Here is a 20901-nt window from a genome sequence, read left to right as displayed (position 1 = left end):
CGGCATATTAAAAAGAGCATCTAATAATGGTATATTTATTTTAACGGAAAATAATAATTGATATCTGACACTTGTGTATAAAAAATACATTATATATATTCTGCCTGTATATATTGTTAACACTGTTATAAAACATTGCGAGGATTAGAAAAGTGTGAAGTAAGACAAATGAAATAGATCAGTTAATTCAAACGGTGAGCGTGAGCCATTATAGTGGCGAGTCGCAATATAAGCTGACATCCGCGAAAGCGTGGCACGTCGTACCTAAGAGATCAAAGTCGCTGTATATCAACTATTTTTCGATCGTGGATTTTTTTGTCCTTATTCCCTTCTATCATTTCTTTTCCTTTTTTTTTTTTTACGAATCGTGAGTTTTGCAGGGAAAGCTAGAAGTCACTGTACAAACGGGGTTGCGAGTGACGCGTACGATCGATCGACATTCACTCGATTGTTTCGCGAGTGTTTTCTAAACGTTCCCTTTGTTCCTCATCTCCGGCCATTGTTCTTTGTTGCCGGTACATAGGCGCTCGTTACGCGCGCGAATAAAACGCGCGCTGTGTTTACTTGCTCGTTCGCGCGTGTTGCGTGTTTTCCCCCACCGCCCCCACCCCGCGTATGAAACGAAAATCCGCGAAAGCCTTTTGGAAAAAAAAGAACGAGAAAAAAATGGATAGTATAAATTTTGATTAGGATAGGACTCTGTCGAAATCGAATTCATGTTGAATTGGACGTCACGGTTATACTTTAATATTAAACTTTGGTATTGGTATTGTTATCGTGTTATATAAATTATCGTAGAAACGTTATTGTATAAATAAAAATAAGAATATAATAATATATATTTAATATAGATGCTTCTCCGGTTGAAGAATCTTGCGCAAGATTGATTGTTTGATAAATCGATATTTCCGGTCGGCAGAGACTGATAATATTCCTCTACTTCCTTCCGAGCATGATTAACTATTTTTACAAAATCCACTCTGGGTATTTGCGACGGTATTTAAATAATATCGTTCGTTGGTTAATAATAACTTTTTTTATCTGCTGTTTAATAATAATATTTGTGGAAATTAATTTTGACGTCGTGATATCCCTTCTAACAAATATCGAGCTTCGTATTTGAATTACCATCGAGAGTAATTATTTGATCTATAAAAAACGGTTTTTCTTAATTTAATTCGGAATAATTTTCAAACGACGCGACTAAAAATATCGCCCTAAAAACACGAGATCCGTTATTCGCTATGCGCCACAGTCAACTATAATTTTCCTCCCAATAAGGACAAGCTCTCGTAAGACAAATAAAATACCAATATTGTAATAATCGTAACAAAGCGTATCTTTACGAACGATCTCTCTCGTTTTCGCTCTTCCTATCTCCTTCGCCAATTTTACTTCCAACGCGTGTTAAAGAATCTTCGCGTACACTTTGGGACGAAAAAACCAAGAAGAAACGAAAAAGAGAGATCGCGGCTCGAAACTTGTGCGATCCTAAAGATCTAAAAGCCCGCGCGCGACCTACAAGATCGAAGGAGTTCCACCGAAACAAAGTTGTTCCATCCGCAAACAGCTGTCACCGTACAATCCAATTCCGCGACACGTTCTTCCATCTGTCTCCCGTTTCAACGAGTCACCACCCACGTATTTTCCCCGCCATTTCCCACCCCCTGGAAACCTGTCCGCTTCTTCAGACAAAGAAAATATACACCTCTTCCTTAGCGACGCGCGAGGCCAGTTTGGCGAACAAAGAGTGGCTCGCGGCCGCTCTAAGGATCCAATCACATGTGCTAAATTTAATAAGCATTACACAGGTGAAATACGAGCACGCACGTAATTCGATGTCCCCGCGTAAACTAGATGCGCACGTGGTCTTGTAAAGCGAGACGTCAAGGTGATAACGAGATTTCTATTCAGAAAAATCGTGCACCGCGTTACCCGACCGGGATGAATTCCCTGAATGTCCGACATATTCCGATGAGAGTGCAAGGATATTGATATCGATCCTTCGTCATGGTTCTCGTCATTCTTTCCGTTCAATTTTCAACTCGAGCGTCTTCGATAAACCTTCGCAGTGACCATGTACATGGCTGAGTTAGAAATGCGTGTCGATAGTTGAAGGCATGAACGTTTAAAGCGTTAGAATAAGTAAAAAAAAAAAAAAAAAAAAAACAAAGAAGAAGAGAGAAGAAGAAAAAGGAAAAGGACGTCGAACGAACCGTACGATCTACGCGCATTTTGATCTTCCTATACATTTACATACGCGAATTTTAGTTATCGCGAGAACCAAGATTAAATTTTACTTGGCTTTTTGCAATTAATTTCCTTCAAGTGCACAGCCAATTCTGTCTCTGTATCGCTACCTAGATCTCTACGATATCAGAGATATTCGTTTTAATTAATTTGAAAAGTTTCGTCAAGTGCGAACAGATAATATATTTCACGTGAGCTATTGCTGATCCGCGATCAGATAAATCACAACGACCGTCATCATTGCACACTGAGAGCTTCGATGTATCGTCATGTCGTTTATATTTTATTTGAGACTAACCGAATCTTCATGCGATATACAGGATGGCTGGTAACTGGTGGTACAAGCGGAAAGGGAATGATTCTAGGCGAAAAAAGAAGTCGAAAATATAGAATAACAATTTTTCGTTCGAGGCTTTGTTTTCGAGAAAATCGACTTTGAATTTTGGCTCGGTACGCGTGCACTTTATCGCGTCTCGTTATAACGGATCTCACTGTAGATCGTTGTCTCGATTGACGTTATTGTTTTAAATTTTTTAATTTTTTTTTAATTTTTCCATCGAGACAACGATCCACAGTGAGATCCGTTATAGCGAGACGCGATGAAGCGCACGCGTACCGAGCCAAAATTCAAAGTCGATTTTCTCGAAAACAAAGCCTCGAACGAAAAATTGTTATTCTATATTTTCGACTTCTTTTTTCGCGTAGAATCACCCCCTTTCCACTTGTACCACCAATTACCAACCACCCTGTATATTTGGTATTACACCGTTTAATATGTTTCATGTTACAAAACGTAGTATCGGTTGTGTCGTTGTTTCTGTGACTTCTCGTTGCGATCTCGCGTCTTCGGAACGTTGCAAATTTGTTTGATCTGCCACGTTTAAACAAAAACGAAGACACGATCGAAATAGAAAAAATTGTTACGGCGGTAAAAATCTGTTAAACGCGATACAACGTATTATTTCCTTCTGTGTTTCAACAGCTGTTTGGACGAGCGAAGAAAGTTTTTCACGTAGCTTCTGCAAGCAGTTTGACGAAGTATAATATACCATTGTCACGAAAGAACATGATATTCTGACTCATGATATTCTGTATTGCACGATGTTAATTCACTTTATGCAACCTCGCGAAACGTTCTACCGAATACTAGAATGTTATCCGATATAAAAACGACGAACATTGCCTGAATTCAATTTTCACCGTGTGATAACGAATTGACAACGAATTCGTGGTAGAATTCGATGTAGAATTCGTGGAGAGGCGAGGGAAAAGTGTTTCGATCGGAAAATCGTTTAACAATTCATTCGTCAAGATGTTTTTGCGCGTCAGGCGACAAATATAAAAAATTCGCACCTTATCTAATCGCTATAAACATATTAATAGATAATGAAACCCGATTATGCATACTAACGTTTAAATATGTTTATGTTTGCCCGAGTATTTCCTGTATCGTATCGTGGAAGAGTTAGTCAAACTTTGTATTACTATAATTTACGGCCTCGTGCTATCTCTTCTACCAAGTATAATATGTATATTGGATCGTCTGATATACCAAGTGTACAATCATTTTTATAGTATACGGTAATTTAATGTATACATGGTACAGTCAGAAGCGTACGGTAATTTTAAAGCATTTCTTTCGTTCAATAAATATCGTCGTCTTTGTAGATATACAACTGTACACCAATTTTTAAGCTAGAAATCGATACATTTTTTTACTACACATATGATTTCAATTTTTACGTTGCATTATACGAGGGACAATGGATTTTCGTATTTTTGGAATTGAAGCAAAACTGGACTTGCCAAAGACCAGACATCGTACAATATGTTATAATATTTACCAATCGTAACTCTTAATTGTTAACGTTATATCGCTAAGCTATTCGATATAAGAACGAATTCAGTACGACGAGTCGAGAACGAAACATACGTTCGTTGAGAAATCCATACGATTACTAATAATCTAAAAGAAGCGAAGAAAAAAAAAAAGAAATTCTCGATCGATACTGTATCTTACTACGTCTATACTGTATTTTCCCAAGCGTTTCTTAATTTACTGTTTCTCTGTTTCAACAGTAACATGTTAACCCTCTTCCCGAGTTTGGAAAATTTTTCGCAAGATTACATTTTCGCACATTTTTCTTAAAAAAAAAAAGAAAAAAAAAAGGCGCACTTGTTTCAGAATTCAAGCTGTTTCTTCGCGAACACGCTGTATCACTTCGGATGACTAACGTAGCAGGCGGTTTTTCTAGTAAAACTCGCTTCACAGCAAACAAGTTCTCGTCTATCACGGCTGACTAATGGCACGTTCTTTTTTTAAAGGGAACCCGTTCACCTGGGCATGAGTAATTTCTGACCGACATATCGCGCATCGATATCTTCGTTTTCCTACTTTATCAATTATACCGTTTTGTTGGACACGACTGATTCAAGGGAACATGGAAAATCTATCATCGAGGCAACAGTTTTCCTTCGATAGATGAACAAGCTCGCGTTCCATCTACATCTATTTAGAGGGTTAATTACGAGAAAGTTGATACTACGATCTATCTATCTGGTTGGCAACTAAGTGATTGTCATTAGGTGGTAATGACAAAGTCCGTAATCACTTAGTTGCCAACACAATTGTTAGGGAAGTGATACATTTACACTGTACATGAGAGTGTGTGTGTAAGGGCCAGAGGGCGTCAAGGTCTTAGTGGAGACAAAAGACTGTTGCCAGATGTTAGAAGAATCTAGGATAGTCGGTTGGCGACAAGCGTGCGTGCAAGACGTTCTTCAGAGTGTAATATAGATGTATAACTGTAGTGTGTGAAATATAGTCAATAATTTGTATTCCCAAATCCTCGAATTTCCTTAACAACAATATACATTGTAAATCGAATTTTCCTCAGCGAGACAAGTTCGACACGCTAATATTTTCTACGTCTGCTGTCTTTTGCTTATTTTTCTTCGATAGATGAACGAGCTCGCGTTCCATCTACATCTATTTAGAGGGTTAATTACGAGAAAGTTGATACTACGATATATCTATCGGGTTGGCAACTAAGTGATTGTCATTAGGTGGTAATGACAAAGTCCGTAATCACTTAGTTGCCAACACAATATACATTGTAAATTAAATTTTCCTCGGCGAGACAAGTTCGACACGCTAATATTTTCTACGTCTGCTGTCTTTTGCTTATTTTTCTTCGATAGATGAACGAGCTCGCGTTCCATCTACATCTATATAGAGGGTTAATTACGAGAAAGTTGATACTACGATCTATCTACTGGGCTGGCAATTAAGTGATTGCGGACTCTGTCATTGGGTGGTATTGACAAGAGCCGCAATCACTTAGTTGCCAACACAATATACATTGTAAATCGAATTTTCCTCAGCGAGACAAGTTCGACACGCTAATATTTTCTACGCTGCTGTCTTTTGCTTATGATTCTAACGGTACAGGTCAATCTCGTCTCTTTCCACGCGCTTTTACCCGTGGTAAATTCCTAACAGTATGTTCAAGGTCCAGCACTCGATCCTAGGTCACACTTTATTTTTAATATAATACTATAACATCGTGGGGAAACCCTGGGGAAAATCCCGACGAACTACGGAGAGAAAACGAAAGTGTGGACAGGCTGGGAAGAATGAGAAATCGCGAAGGATGGGCCTTTGGGACAATAAGCAAATTGGAAAAGGTGTAGGTGACCATGTTCGGTCACCGACAGCTGTACCTGTAACAGGAATATCGAAAACTCTACTGTAAACACTTGGTGGAGAGAGTGATCGATAGTCAATAGTAACGAGTAAGCTGCGAATAGCTGCGGGTTAATCGTTATTCATGAGCTGTCGAGTTGTTATGAGTTGCGAGTTGTACGTCGAGTAGTTAAACAAATTTAATAGCTTTAATTGTATCACATTACTACATTAAGTTCAAATTAAATAGTCATAGTTCTCTGTTTCAATCACGATAAACAAATCTAATATTATAATACAGTAATATTCTAATTACATATCCACGCACACGTTCGTATTTACCTGATATCGTTTCGATCCAGCTATCATCGTCCTATTGTATTTTATCAAAACGTAATTCTGCCGATCGATCCATTTAATGCGATTATCGACTCTTCAATTTTTCAAAGAAGTAATACCAAGTTTCGAGCGACCATCGTTTAACCAGAGATTTAATCGAGTCACGGTAATTCTAACTTTAGTACAATTCCAACAAACAATACGCCGGTTATAAATATTTAAAACGCACGAGGCATCGTAACCTACGCCAAGAGAATAACCGAGTCGAATTCTAAAGATAAACCGACTAAAAAAAAAAAAAGAAAGAAGAAAAAAGAAAGAAGTGCATCTTTTTTTCCGTTCTACGTAAACCGACGAGAAACTTCTGAAAGTGGAAACTTTTGCGAGGTGCCTGGTAAGAGCGCGTTTATCTGTAACTCGTTGACGCCAGCCACAATATCATCTCATTAGCATACGCTAAGACGGATAAGAAATATCACGGCTTGGACAGGTTGAAAAGTTCGAGGAAAACGCGTAACGTCGTTTCGGAAACGGAAGAAAAAAGCTTGGCGAAAGATCCGCTGCGGCAATTTCAACATGATTAATGTTCTACCTGTTCGTTTATTAACACAGAGGATTGTATAATGATTGATGGACCGTACGCCGGATTTGCCGGTGGGAAAGTAAATGTTTAATTTGCGATTGTTGCTGTTGATAAACGCGCGTAATCAACCGTATCAAGCGGAGCGAGAATTTTAATCTCTGTTTTGATGCCGATTGCCAGAAACGATCGAGAGTCGACACAGCTTTCTCCGTGCTCCGATTGTTCTCTAACTGTCTTTTAAGCGCACGCCAACGAATTTCGCGTGGTTCCATTCTCATTTCCATGCAGCTACGTACTTCCAGTCTTACTTCGGATAAACCGCGACTTTCTCCGCGTTTACCTGTTCTACTTGCTACAGGTAGCTAACAACATACCGAGAGTATAAGAGATACAGATATACATCCAGCTGAAACCTTGAGTAGCCATTGTGGCCATTTCTACCCTTCGTTGACAGGCAGGTTCACAGACTGCTTTAAACACAAAACGACTTTGAAATACGATTTCGGCAAACCGGCCAGTCCGTGATCGATTTCACGAGCGATTTAAACGAACACGCGTTCGAACCTCGATCGCGAATAAACAACCTAACTAGCCACGAACGATTTTGTTAGGCCGTGCAGAGAAAGGCGGCAGAGTTGCTAAAAATAGAACGCAAATATAGAAAATTCAAATGACTCGAGCAGACATTTACGGAAGACGTGCACAGATGATAGGAGACCGTTTGCAGCGAGGAAAAATTTGCACGCCAAACGTTTGTCTCTATGTTCCATGCACGATCCGTGGGGGTGGATGACGTCATTCATTTTTTCCCCCCGACAACACGGTACACCATGGCTGGTAATTTACGGGAACGAGAATAACGTCCATCGAACGGTTTCAACGCGAGGATGCCCTGCGAGCGACTTTACCAATTTGTATTCCAAGTAGTGCTATCCCAACACGCTTATACCGGGTGTCTGGTTCGTACCGAACCTTGAGAATATTTTCGCAGCCATCGATCGTTCGGTACACCGTGTTTCGAGACGAATAAATAAATGTACGAACGTTCGATGTAAAGCTTGTTTGAAATCGTCAATTTGTCGAAGGTCGAACGATTGAATCTTTAAGCAGTACACGTGTAATCCATTTAGATGGATCAGAAAGATAGAAATCATACAGCTCGTATGTGACTCTTTGGTGGACGAGTGTGCGCGGTCATTGACAGAATTCGTCTCAGAAAATTTCATATTGTGTCTTGTAAGACACGTTTGTAATCGTAGAATATTATTCTGCACGCCTATGATTATCTCGAGAACATAATGAAAGAAGAAGAATAGGCTATAGTCGGAAATTCTTGACGATCTTCGCTATAGTTATTACCGGACGAGACTTCCGGTTGTACGCCGTGTCCACGAGGAATTACGTAGATACATTGCATTTCAGTTAGTTCCTTCGTGGGTCAAAGGATAGGAAAAGATATCCGTATTTTTCTTAAACAAATTGAATCGTTCTAATTTATTTTTAAGGAAGAGAAGATCAAGGATACGGACGAAGATCGGGGAAAATATATCTTCTCTTTTCCAACGAATTTTTATCATTCGCGGATTTCCGGTATCGGTGGAATATTTCTATTATTGATGAAAAAAAATTAAAATATCAAAAAATACAGACTTTCGTCGCTAAAAAATTTCTATTATCAAATAGAGAAGAAGAACGATCATATTGGGGAATTCAAGCTTCAACGAAACACCCTGTACGACGAAGGTGAAGCTAAAATTAAATTTCGAAGAAGTTCTTGGGGAAAAGCAAACTTGCCTTTATTGACGAAATCGATTTGTCATAGGACATTTAACAAAGCCGTGGAATTAGCACCGGATTACTGGAATAAATTCGATTTAGACAAACTCGGTGTATCGATGACTGAATGGTAAACGCATTGAAAGTAGTCGAACCTCTGAAAGCTTTACGATACCTGACAGAAAACCTATTCGATGCACATCGTGCAATAAAACCTTGTTTACTATATGTCGGCTGATTTAACAGAAGCACTATCCATTGTTGTCTAAAATATCATTCTTGGATATACACGAAACATCATGTTTGCAAAATCAATATTAGATATTCTATTAAATATCCTGTGCGTGTACGATGGTATTCAATTGGTCTTATCGACGATTGACATTAATAGGATTGAAAGAGAAGAAATTTACGATAATATTGTAGGAAAATATTATGTACATAATAGCATAAAGTATTTATTGGAAAATTATAATACTGAACTTCAAATTAAGAGATACGTGTATATTTTAATTCTATAAATTTCGTAGGGTTTGCTCCATTTTATTGTTATAAGGAGCAGTAATTTTGAAACGAAGAAGCGGAGAATAATTTATTAAGTAGTTTGAATCTGTTTGAAAATATATTATCTTTCCTAATATATTTATGGTATCGTCAAATTCTGATAAAAGATCAACGAGCAACGTATAAGCTACGTCTGACTGACCGTTTTATATAGACACAGAGTATATGATCCATGAATCGTCCATTCATGGCGGAAACCGCCCATAGTCATTTGACAATTACAGTGATCATATTATGATTTTAAGTGACACGTGTGTGACATACAGACAATAACAATTGCTAAGCAAGGTAATGATGGGAAACGAATAGGAAGATGAAAGCAGAAAATAAATGTATAATCTGTTCTTTCTCGTTTATTGCGATTAAAATAATTTGTTATTGAAAGATCTTTGGTTTAAACATACGAATGACCTGAAAAGTACGTTGGTAAGAATAATAAACAAAAAATAATAAAATTTGTTTGATAAATATAGTTACTTGCTTTTTCGTAATATAAAGATTCGTCAATATCGCTTTAATTATTCCAACAACGAAAAAAACATATGTGTCTTTTATTTATTTGTGGAATAATTAAAGTATTACAATAGAAAGTAATTTTGTAATAGTTAAAAAATCGTGATCTACGAATGAATGAATTTTCACGTGCATATTCATTTATGTACATGCATTTTAAGAACGTAAATATTTAATCTGCAAACTACTGAAAATATCTGAAATAATTTTTATTTTAGAATGTTGCGTTATATTCCATCAGATTAAAGACAACACAGATACGTAACCTCTTTTAATCATATATACTTTTATTATGAAATAACCGCGATTAACCTTGATACATCAGTCACAGTGACCCTGGAATAAATTACTATCCATTTAAAAAATGTATCTCTTTAATACCAATAATTTTCTCTAACCTATTTTTATATCGTTAAAAAGAAGCAGAGAAGAAGGTTAGGATCACGCTATGTTATCTAACAAACATCAATCAGACCACGATCTAAAAATATAAAACACGAATTCTACACAGAAAAGAGAGAAATATCGACGAAAAAAAATACTATTCGACAATTATTTCATGACGCTCGTCGATAAACTGTTCGAAACAACTGCAAATTAATAAATTGTCAAGCGGCTGGAAGATGCACGCATGACCTTGCGTTATTTGACGTCAGTCGACGTCTGTGGAACGCGTGACGGATCATAAATATATTCTAATTTATTAACACTATTGCAGAACACGAACCAAGCATTTTTCAAAACGTTATATTCTTTTTACAATACAAATAATAACATTTACAGCAGATATTCAATCGTGCAATAAGTTTACCGTATATGGAATTCAAATTTCAATGGATTATCGACAATAAAGAAGAAACAGGAAATAGTCGGAATTCCATTTTTATGACATCGATACAACGTGAGTCGACATGTGTACAACGAACGACGTAGAGTTACGACGTTGATTATACGATAACTTCAAACCTATCAATACTACATTTGCGTTTGTAAGTGACCGGATACTGCTAACTTCAAACATATAATGTTAGAATTCTAGAATTCATTAATGTTAGAATTACAAGAATAGGTGAAACGTTATACGATTTGTCTGAATCTAAAAATATTATTTTTACGTATTTTCATTCAATTTACAAAATTTTATAGATTTGTAATACAGCGTATCTGGGGGAATTTGAACGATTTTTGTAATAATCCTTAACACTAAACCTATCGACACTTCGTGTATACCTATTGCTACCGAGTTCGGTTAAAATGGACTTAAATAAAATTACACTTTTATTTATATAGATATATCTTATTCAGCCTTGCTGCATTTTTTACAAATTATCTTATTATCAAATGTACATTTGTCGCATACATATTTTCGTAATTTCGTAACCTTTACAATTTTCTACTTGACAAGTTTTTTTGTAGTAATGACTCTGAATTTGTTGATAGTTTTATTGCATGACCTTCTTCCAGCGATTCTTTATACAAAAATAACGTATGCATCAGGTTTATAACAATTTTGTGAATTCTCTATAAATCGGCCCCATACTGTAGGTACCATTGCAAATCTTTTGGTTCGTAAACGTTGGCTTCTTTCTATTAAATCGTATAAACCTCATAATTTCAGCAAAGTCATTCCTGCTCATTGTTTTTGAAACAAATGCAGGTCTCCAAATTTTATTCCACAAATATGAGACACCTAAATTCTTTGCCTGATATGCACTGTAGCCATATAGCAGAGCAATAAACGCATCTAGCTCTCTCTTAATCTTCAATACTCTAAATGCTTCTTCCGTACATTTTATTTTATTATATTATCCCTTATACGGTGATCAATGATAAGATAAAATGCCATCTTTATTTGTCCTTTCATTATATTTTAATGTTTAGCATATTCCTAAAAAATTTATGAACCGATGCCCTGCCAGGTTTGGAACTTGCATCTGTTTCTTTCCATACTGTCCCATTGGACTCAGTTTTGACACGTTGGTTCTCTGCATCAGTCTCACTCTTTGCTGTCAACGATAATTTCTTTTTTTTTGCCCTGGACATAAACGCTTATTTGTAAATAATATTCAATTCTGACTCGGTTGTAAATAGCTTTTCACGTGTTTCCATGCTGTTTTCAGTTGCTTTAGTTTCTTGTTCATCGCACACTGAACAGTCTTCTTCTATGTCCGTTATTTCTTTTTATAATTTTTTTTTTCAGTCGACATTTTTAGGGCAAACTAAAAGTAAATACTGAAAAATAAATTGTATGCATGTTTTAGGAAAATTCAGGAATTACGAAGCGATATGATGACCCTTAAATATGGTTAAATTTGTGTAGAAGTTTGAAAACAGTCAATTTGACCGGCACTGGTAGGTTATGTTAAATATACATTCTTCCGAACTTATGAACGGTAGTGTATAATGATAGTGTATATTGTACAGTACATACACTCTGCAAGGCTTTACGCAATAATTGTTTGACAGATTTAACCTTTTTTCTTTTTCTTTCCTTTCTTTTTTTCCTCATGGAGGAAACTTCTTAGGCGCCCCGCCCGCGGGGAGAGGGCGCCGGGTAGTACTGGATTCGTATTGGCTAAAAGACATCACATACATTAATTAAAAAAAAAAAACAAAAACAAAAATGTCGCCTTACTTCGTATAAAAACACGGTAAGCATTCGACGTTCTTTAAAATGCCTTTTTTTTAAAAAGCATTCGACCAGCGTAGTGACTTCCAGCGATCAAAAGTAACGAATCAGTTGCACTTGTGAGAACAGTGGCTGCCTTCATGCAACTCGAAACTAAATTCGCTACTGTATTCCCAATATAACTAGAAAATGAATTATAAAAATACGTTCGAAGCTTCATCCTACAGATACGCATCGTATTACATTCGTCTCTTTTTCGAAGTAGCTGCACGCACAAGTCTAAACTTAACAACAATAGATGGCGAGAATCTGCCAGTTTAATTCGAGCGAAGTAAACAACGTAAAAAACATTAAGACGACAGGTAATACATCTTAAACTGGAATATCATACAATTCGATTTTTTAAAGAGAAGGATGTGTGCTTACGATCGATTATCGCGTGGATCGCTGCTGGTCAGCATGTCGCGAGGCAAAACAGAAGCACGCGTGCCCCTGGCGTGCGATCCGCGTGTCACACGAGCGTGCCTTCGTTCGCAACCGACCTCGGCCTATCACTCGGACTTGGCCAACTGAACGTGTGTTTACAAAGAGAACTCACGCTACAGAAAAAATGCAGGTCTGGCCGATCTTGCTTAACCCTGTTACATTCTTTCAGTCATTTTCAACTCAATTTCAGGTTTCCAACTTTAAGAAATATTTCCACTTCGAACGATATGAGAAGATTCTTATGTTGGTACGCATGATTTCTTACTTGCATATATTCGCAAGGAATTTGTCATTAATAGATTGCGAATTTTTATCCAAAATTCATATCTTTGAGAATATAATTAAAACAGAAGAACTCCCGTAGAAAATTGTTTTACCTACCAGCTGTTATAGAAATTGTTATACTTTGAATATTTTATACATTTTCGTATTACATGTACCTATGTACATTCTGTGGAATTTTGCGCTTTCAAATTTCCTATAAATGCATAAATATCCGCAGTCGTTAAATTAGAAATCATGTAGCAATTTTTAACGTTTCGATTCTATACTAAACATCATTTTAAAGCAGCACCACTCTTCGTCTGCTAAAACGGGAACAGAATTGAAATATAAAAATTCTATGATCATAGTAGGGTTAAAGCCAGCGTGCTTCGGCGCATGGCATGCAATGTCCTCCACAACTGAAATTACTCTAGAAATACGACGTTGTTGAATAATACACTGAAGCAATTTCCCTTAGCAGGTAAATATGAAACAGATACTTGGAGAAAATTTGACGAATTTCGTATTTTCTCTACCTGAAAATTCGTCATAACAAGACATATACTTTTCAAGCGGGCATCCATGAAGAGATACTTTCGTAACGAGAGGGCATAAATACTACATAAACGACGACGAAACAACTTCCTTAGTAAGTATTTGGAAAAAATTTCAACAACTTCAATTTTTCTCTATATGAAAATTCGATATAGACACATGTATCCTCTTCAGGCATGATTTCATGGACAGTTTGTTTCGAAACGAAGGTACACAAGTACTATATAGACGATACTGTTGAACAATACCTCTACGTAACTTTTCTCGATAAGTAACTACTTAGAGGAAATTTTAAAAACTTCGCTATTTCTCTATCTAATAATTCGATATAAAAAGACGTATTGTTGTCAGGCGTGCTTTCATAGAGAGATTATTTCGAAACGAAGGAACATGGATACTACATATATAGAGTCAGGCAGGCAGACTACGGTGGTGGCGAGTTTCGATGGGACGCCAGAGTTCGTCGTCCGCGCAACACACGTATTTCGATGCGTGTAAAAGAGCGTGGATAGAGGGTCGGGCGAATCGTGCACGTAGAGAGACGCGCGCGCGCACTCACACGCAAAACGAAGCATCGTTACGCGAATGTAATATATAGGATATACGAAGGGAAGCACGCAGCCAAACGAGGGACACACGCGCGCGTACACGGCGCCCGTAAATCCAGCGATCGACTTTTTGCTACGAGGAAGACACCGAGGCGTACACGCGAAAAACCAATCACGAAATCCAGCCGAAATCTTTGTTCGAATAATCGTAGCTATTAAAGACTCACCTGAATCGCCATACACATTGAATATGGAAGGTACGGTGGGGCGTTCGTTAGCGAAAACGCGACTCCGTAGGTGACAGAACACACCAAATACTCACGTGCGTCCACACGCTATGAAAGCCTGTGAACAACTGACGGAAGTGGGCGAAGAAGGCCGTTAGGTGGCTACATCGATCCTCTCGCGCGACTTGTTCGAGTATTGAGTGGCGCCATATTCAAATGTCAGCTACGTGATTGCTAATTTATCGCATAAATGAATCATTTGACAAAATTGAAATAAATCAACACTTTAACTCTAGTTTCAATCACAATTCGATCATTTAACTATAAAAAGGTCAGTATTCGCTAGAACCAACCAATTAACGAACTAAAATACATATATTGCGTAGCTAATGAGAGATATAAATACGCAGGTTTAACAGTTTTCAAAACATTTATTCATTGTAAATACATTGTTTGTGCCTTACTTCTGAAAGAAGGAAAAAAAAAACTGTTAAGTTTCGACGAACGGAGGAAAAGACAATGTCCCGATATTAATATCTACATTATCATCTTTTCGCCTCCTGATAAAACGCAAAACGAAAATTACACGAACCCTAGTACGGCTCACAATCTGTATTTGTTCCATATGTAAGGAAGAGATTCGGTGTTCGATATGAAAACAGAATGTTCACCTCAGGAAAAAACAGCTTTCTTCGACCGCGCACGCACGATATATTCTCTATCATAAGGGGTTTAAAATTATATATATTTATATATAATACTCGAGGAAACGATAAATCATTTTTGACAATACGAGATTTTGTTCTTATGTCTAACATTATCTTCATATATTTATTTATAATATATATAATATATCTTTGTCTCTGCAAATTCACGGTCATTCTTCATCACCATTGATTTCCTTTTGCCACTTGTACCATCGTCAGAGCGTTCCTTATGAATTACGTTTTATTTTTTTTTTTTTTTAATCTTTCGTTTTTTAAGGCAATGTTATTTCAAGTGTTCTTTCTTTTTTTACACCGTTTCGCGAATTACGAAATCGGTCGCGTCTAAATCATTCTCTGCATTATGATCGGTATATCAAAATGACTGCTTTCTGTTGCTTCGTTTTTCCTCTGTTTTCTAGGGTGGCCGAATGCATTCGTTTATGTAATTTTATTCGCTCGCTACGCGACTAAATTTAAGCAACCTTTGCTGTGTGACACAAGAATTTCTATAATATATGTAATAATCGTAACAAAGTAACGTATGGTATGTGTGTGTAGGGGGTGTTCGTGTGCGATATGTACCTATGCATGTGTGTATGAAATGGCATGGCATTAACACGTATCAAACTGTTGGAATCCGACTGAAATGCTTTCGAAAGTCACTGACGCTTTATCGAACAAACTCTCCATTTCCATCTTTCTGAACCATTTCCCTCTCACAATTGTAATATCGATTATCTTCATTTACGATTTTTCCTACTACTTTGTCTCGGAATACAGCTCCATTGAGATATCAATTGGCTGCTCAAGGTCACTTTTCCTACCATCGTACAGCCAATTTTTCTTATTACGATTTCGTTAACTTATCCTATGACATCAATTATGTGTGACGATTGTATGTGTAAATAAAGTGTACTTTAATTTTAACATTGAATTTTTATTTTTTAATAATCAAATAAAATATGAACAAGTAAGAAAAAATAACCGAATATAATAAAAAGAACTTAATATAACTTTTTCTACAAGATAATATAACAATATAATTTTACAGATTTATCTAAACATTTTTATTAGTACGTTTTGTAAATATGATTCTCCTAATGCCAACAATTGCACGAAGTATTCTGGATAAATAAGAAGGGAAACGTGAGTTTCACGATGCAAGAAGTACAATAATAAGCCAAGGGGATGAAAAGAACAAGTGTAGAGTGTACGGACATGGAATAGTGTAATAAAATAAACGATCTACTATATAATTTTTCTCGATGACCTTCAACAGCCGATCAACTTCACACATGCTATAACACACGGCGACGCTCGAGGCTTGACTTTTCCATTCGCTGTTGTGCTCGTAGAAAAAATTTCATTAATTGTAAATACCATATAATATTCAAGAAAGTCTGTTCTGCGAGCACTATGAACATAAATTATTGACACTCCATCCATTCATCGCACGCATTTCGAGATCTTTCTTAACTTTTCATTGTTGCGAAACATTCGAAACTACGTATACGTTTTCAAATTTCATTTTTCTATGAGCTTTTATAATTATAATACCTAATCTCTGAATCTCATAATTTACGAAGCTTTGCCTTCGTATTCTCATCTCTGCATTCGCAAGCAAACACGTATTGCTTTTTATTTCTTTGCTTCTATATTTTCACAAACCTTAGCTAGAGCTTTCGACTCACAGTCACGTATCACCATTCAAGAACCGTTCGACCAAAGAAAAGAAGAGAATTAACTAAAAAAAAAAAAAAAAGAAAAAGAAAGAAAGAGACGAAAAGAACATCCTTGTATCGTTCTGCTTACACATTATGGTCCCTACAAAAAATACATTACATCTATAAGCAGTTTATATTAATCATTGTAATAGTCAATATCTATGTACACAATATTTCTTCTTTAATTTATTAATTCTTGTCGCTATGTTAGAACTTTCTACCTAATACTTAAAACGCTTTCTCCATATGACATTTTTTTACCTTCGACGCTTTCCTTTTCATTTCAATTAATAATGTATATTAGCTTGTGGGAATGTGTTAAATACAGCAAATACAGTACGATCGAATCGATTAAAAGAAAACATCCGCTACGAAATAAACATACACGCTAAATTAAACTATGAGTATACTAGCGGTAGAGAGTAAAAAGCCCAGCGATATAATTACAGTAATCATGATAATACTAATAATATTAGTAATAATAATAACAATAACGATATGACATTGCAAAAATTAATCTGACAACGAGTTAGCTGTACGATAAAAATATTGGAACGGAATTTTAAATGTATCAAAAAAAAAAAAAAGAAAAATAGAAAAAGAAAGGAAAGAAATTCTGAGGATACGATTCATCATAAAACGGTATACACGAGAAAGACTTCCGTAAAAATATTTAAGTAACACGATGGAAAAATTGTGCGAGTCGCGCGATCAAAATCGTTCGTTCGTTCCATAACGTTCGCCATAAATCGTACAAAACGATGCGTTTTATATTAGAAACAGAACGTCGTCGTGTCAATGGCGACCACCGTAAAATCCTATTAAATCGTATAATATATTTATATTTATATATATATATATATATAATTATAATGCACGTAACCACGTGTTCATTTATTTCTCGATTGCTCGTTATAAATCGCTCTAACTATTATAATTCCCTATGTACAGTTGTAGCGTCTCCGTGAATGCAATTATTATTAATATTTCTCCTGTTAACAATCTCGCATCTTTCATTCTCGACGAAACGTGTGAATTGAACTGAATTTGATTCGACTTGTTTAACTCTTCTTTTTTTTTGAACATTTTAATCTGCATATTCTCACATCTTCCGTTTTTCTCTTCTTCTTCTCCTTCTTATTCCTCTGCTTCTTCTTCTCTTTTCCTTCTTCTACTTGTCCGTCTTCTTTTGTGTTTTTCTATTCACAGCACTTTTTTCCCTTTTTGTTTATAATCCACATGTATACGAGAGATCCGTCCGACAAAATCAATCGTTCGACAGAGAGATTCATATCACAAAGTAGGTATAGTATTAGTATTAATACGTAAGTTGCTTTGTAGTAATTAATGTAGTTAGGAGAGAGATCATCACGGCCTCGAGAACGTTTCGAACGATGAAATTCGTCGTACGGATTCGCCACTTTGCAAACATCAAAATTGCCTCTAAAATATAATATATGTATGTATGTATATATAGGTAGCGTGTGTAACTACACTTCGAAAAATTGACAGTGATGGGCCAAACAGCGTGCGAGATATAATATCGTACATAGGTAAGTGTGTCTGCATTAACGTAAGTAAATGCTACGACGACGTCAGCATAATAGATTATTTACTTATTTATTTTTTTTCGAGACTGTGTAAAATTAACTCTATATACCCTTCGTTCGTTTATTTCAATATTTTTTAATTGAATTAGATAGAAGCATTAGTAGAACGGTTTCGTACCCGAAGCGATAGGAGAAAAGAACAGTTTCAAATGATAGTTCATGCAAATGGCGTTGTTGTCCCTATATAACATCATCATTATTATTTGTTAAAATTTTTCTTTTGTAGAATCTTTTTTTTAATTATCTTCTTTCATCTTGCCTTAATCGCTTCTAAAAGAAATTGAGCTGAAACGAGTTACTTTACATCATTCTCTTTTTGTTCGTTTCTTAGGCTAAGATTTCGTTCATTTTGCACTGATAGATATTTCATATTTGTATTATTATTTATAGCTTTCCTTCGATTCAGTTAACGCGCTATAAAATTTCTTTTCCTGAGTGAGTTTTTTTTAATATATTTCTTTCTTTTTTGTATTCTTTTGCTTGTTTCTCCTTCTCCTTTTTTTTTCATTCTTTTGTCACATTGAAATTGGATACAAGAAGCTTTCAGGTACAAAACAACAAGTAGTCTTCTCTCTAACAACGAGTGAGCTAAATTGTGTGTAATAAGCCAGGACTTGTCCGAGACACGTCTCTCAACGTGTTGTACAGTTAATTCCAATTGACCAACGATTTTGTTACACCAGCATTCTTTGACCGAAAATCTATAGCTTCCTGTTTTTCTTTCATCGGTTGGAAGCATAATTCATTTTATAATTCATTACATATTTCATTCCATAGAATAGCACAAGAAGTAACGCATGCGTCACGACGAAAAAGTCGCATCAACACTTCCGTTTTTTTATTTTGTTTTCTTCTTTTTTGTTGTTTAATTAATGCTAACGTTTTTTTCTGAAAGCTCTTAAAATAGTGTGTCGCTGATACCATAGTACTTAGGGGAAAACATATCAGAGATCAACGTGTCGCTTTGTTAAAAGCGTGATTCTTTCATTGATAATATAAGTGTTCTTTCAGAAACCAAAAGGAAACGAAAAGGAATAAAACGTACGCTACTACAAAGTTAAACTAATTTCATAAACGGATCAATGCTATTAAGTTCATTTAGTTTGTTTTTTGCGTGTTTTTTCCTTTACATTGCTAGGTTAAATTGACTACTTTTTTTTTATTTCTGAGAAAGCCTAATCTCTAGTTATAAAATAAATCGCAGCTCTCAATCTGCAATTATAATGATATTATTTATTATAGATCGTTAACTCTATCACTTAATTAATTATCTTTAAATATACGTTTGTCTAGTCTTGTATTTCTTAAGGCAGGAATTTTTATATTTACAGTTTTGTCCTTGTTGGCCTTTCTTCCTTTTTTCCTATTTTTTTTTCTTTTTCCTTTTTTTCTCTCTCTTAAATCGCGCAAGGCTCATCTTCCAACGGCGAAGGAAACTCGTCTCAGACAAAGAAAATCTTTCTTCAATCAAGATACAATACGTCTGTCTGAAACGAGCCTGATTATATTTTTTCACCTATTACGTTCCTATTTATTGACATATATATCGCATCACCGTAAAAATGTACATTCTAGTGATATTAGTTCCTAAAAATAGCCAAACCATCGAGACAAACCTGTGGCAAATTATTTCGCACGATAAACAATATCCTTCACGCAAATATAACCACTGTAAAAATATTTTCGATTCACTTGTATTCAAGAATATATAACGTATCTTGTATGTGTGTGTATGTAAAATTTACTTATATCTTCAACACAATTTAAATTTGTATCTGACGATATACGGAACGATATAAGGTAATTCTTTGTCTTTCGATCTCTTTAAAAAAGTATATTAGCACCATATATGTATACAGAGATTATCGTTTCTTTCTTTCATTTAAAGTCATTCGTACCACTTTCCACCATTATCAATAGCGTTTCTTTTTTAGGATTGCACAAATTAATAATGCACATGCGTTGTACATATTATTCCACTCTATATATACTGTATTCGTTTACCTGCGATCTCAAAACAATTTGCCACAGACTCACAATATCACCTTTTTGATATAATTCAATTGGATAGCCTCTAACACGAGTTAAACATTAAACGTTCCGTACAAGCTTGTCAGAGGGTTTACCGGTCAACGGTTTGACTTCTGTGTCCGGTTCTTCTAAAGCAAGGGGTGCTTGCCTTGTATCGGGAACATCGATATCATCGACATCCATTGCGTTCTTCGAACGACTTCCTATCTCCGTCGAATCTTGCGTCTGATTCGACGAGCCGGTGTCTTCTAGGTTCGTCGACTTTGTAGGCTCCGTAGGCGACGATATTGACGACGGCGTGGGCAATTCAGAATTTGGAGATGTGCCGTCTCCATCTCCGACACTGTGAAGATGCGGTTTTTCTTCGAATACTAAAAGATAAAACACGTATTTTGAAGCTGAACGATAAT

The 20901-nt window shown here is 36.0% G+C and overlaps 2 protein-coding genes across 3 annotated transcripts in view; both read right to left on the bottom strand.

The window, feature by feature from the left end:
• The window catches only part of LOC117233711 (protein tyrosine phosphatase type IVA 1), an 86898-nt gene extending 72332 nt beyond the window's left edge, over positions 1-14566 (bottom strand). The window contains exon 1 of the mRNA XM_033494260.1: positions 14420-14566. The gene's annotated coding sequence lies outside the window, so the exon portion shown is untranslated. The remainder of the gene's footprint in view (positions 1-14419) is intronic.
• Positions 14567-14830: 264 nt separating this feature from the next.
• LOC117233694 (solute carrier organic anion transporter family member 3A1) overlaps positions 14831-20901 on the bottom strand; it is a 67322-nt gene continuing 61251 nt past the window's right edge. For both annotated transcript variants that reach the window (XM_033494234.1, XM_033494236.1), the window contains one exon: positions 14831-20862. In XM_033494234.1, the coding sequence (XP_033350125.1) occupies positions 20552-20862 (311 nt within the window). In that variant the 3' untranslated portion in view covers positions 14831-20551. The remainder of the gene's footprint in view (positions 20863-20901) is intronic.

The sequence above is a fragment of the Bombus vosnesenskii genome, unplaced genomic scaffold, assembly GCF_011952255.1.
Source record: "Bombus vosnesenskii isolate JDL3184/JDL3185 unplaced genomic scaffold, Bvos_JDL3184-5_v1.1 scf7180000013298, whole genome shotgun sequence".
Lineage (NCBI taxonomy): Eukaryota > Metazoa > Arthropoda > Insecta > Hymenoptera > Apidae > Bombus > Bombus vosnesenskii.
This window is presented reverse-complemented; position numbering and strand designations above follow the sequence as displayed.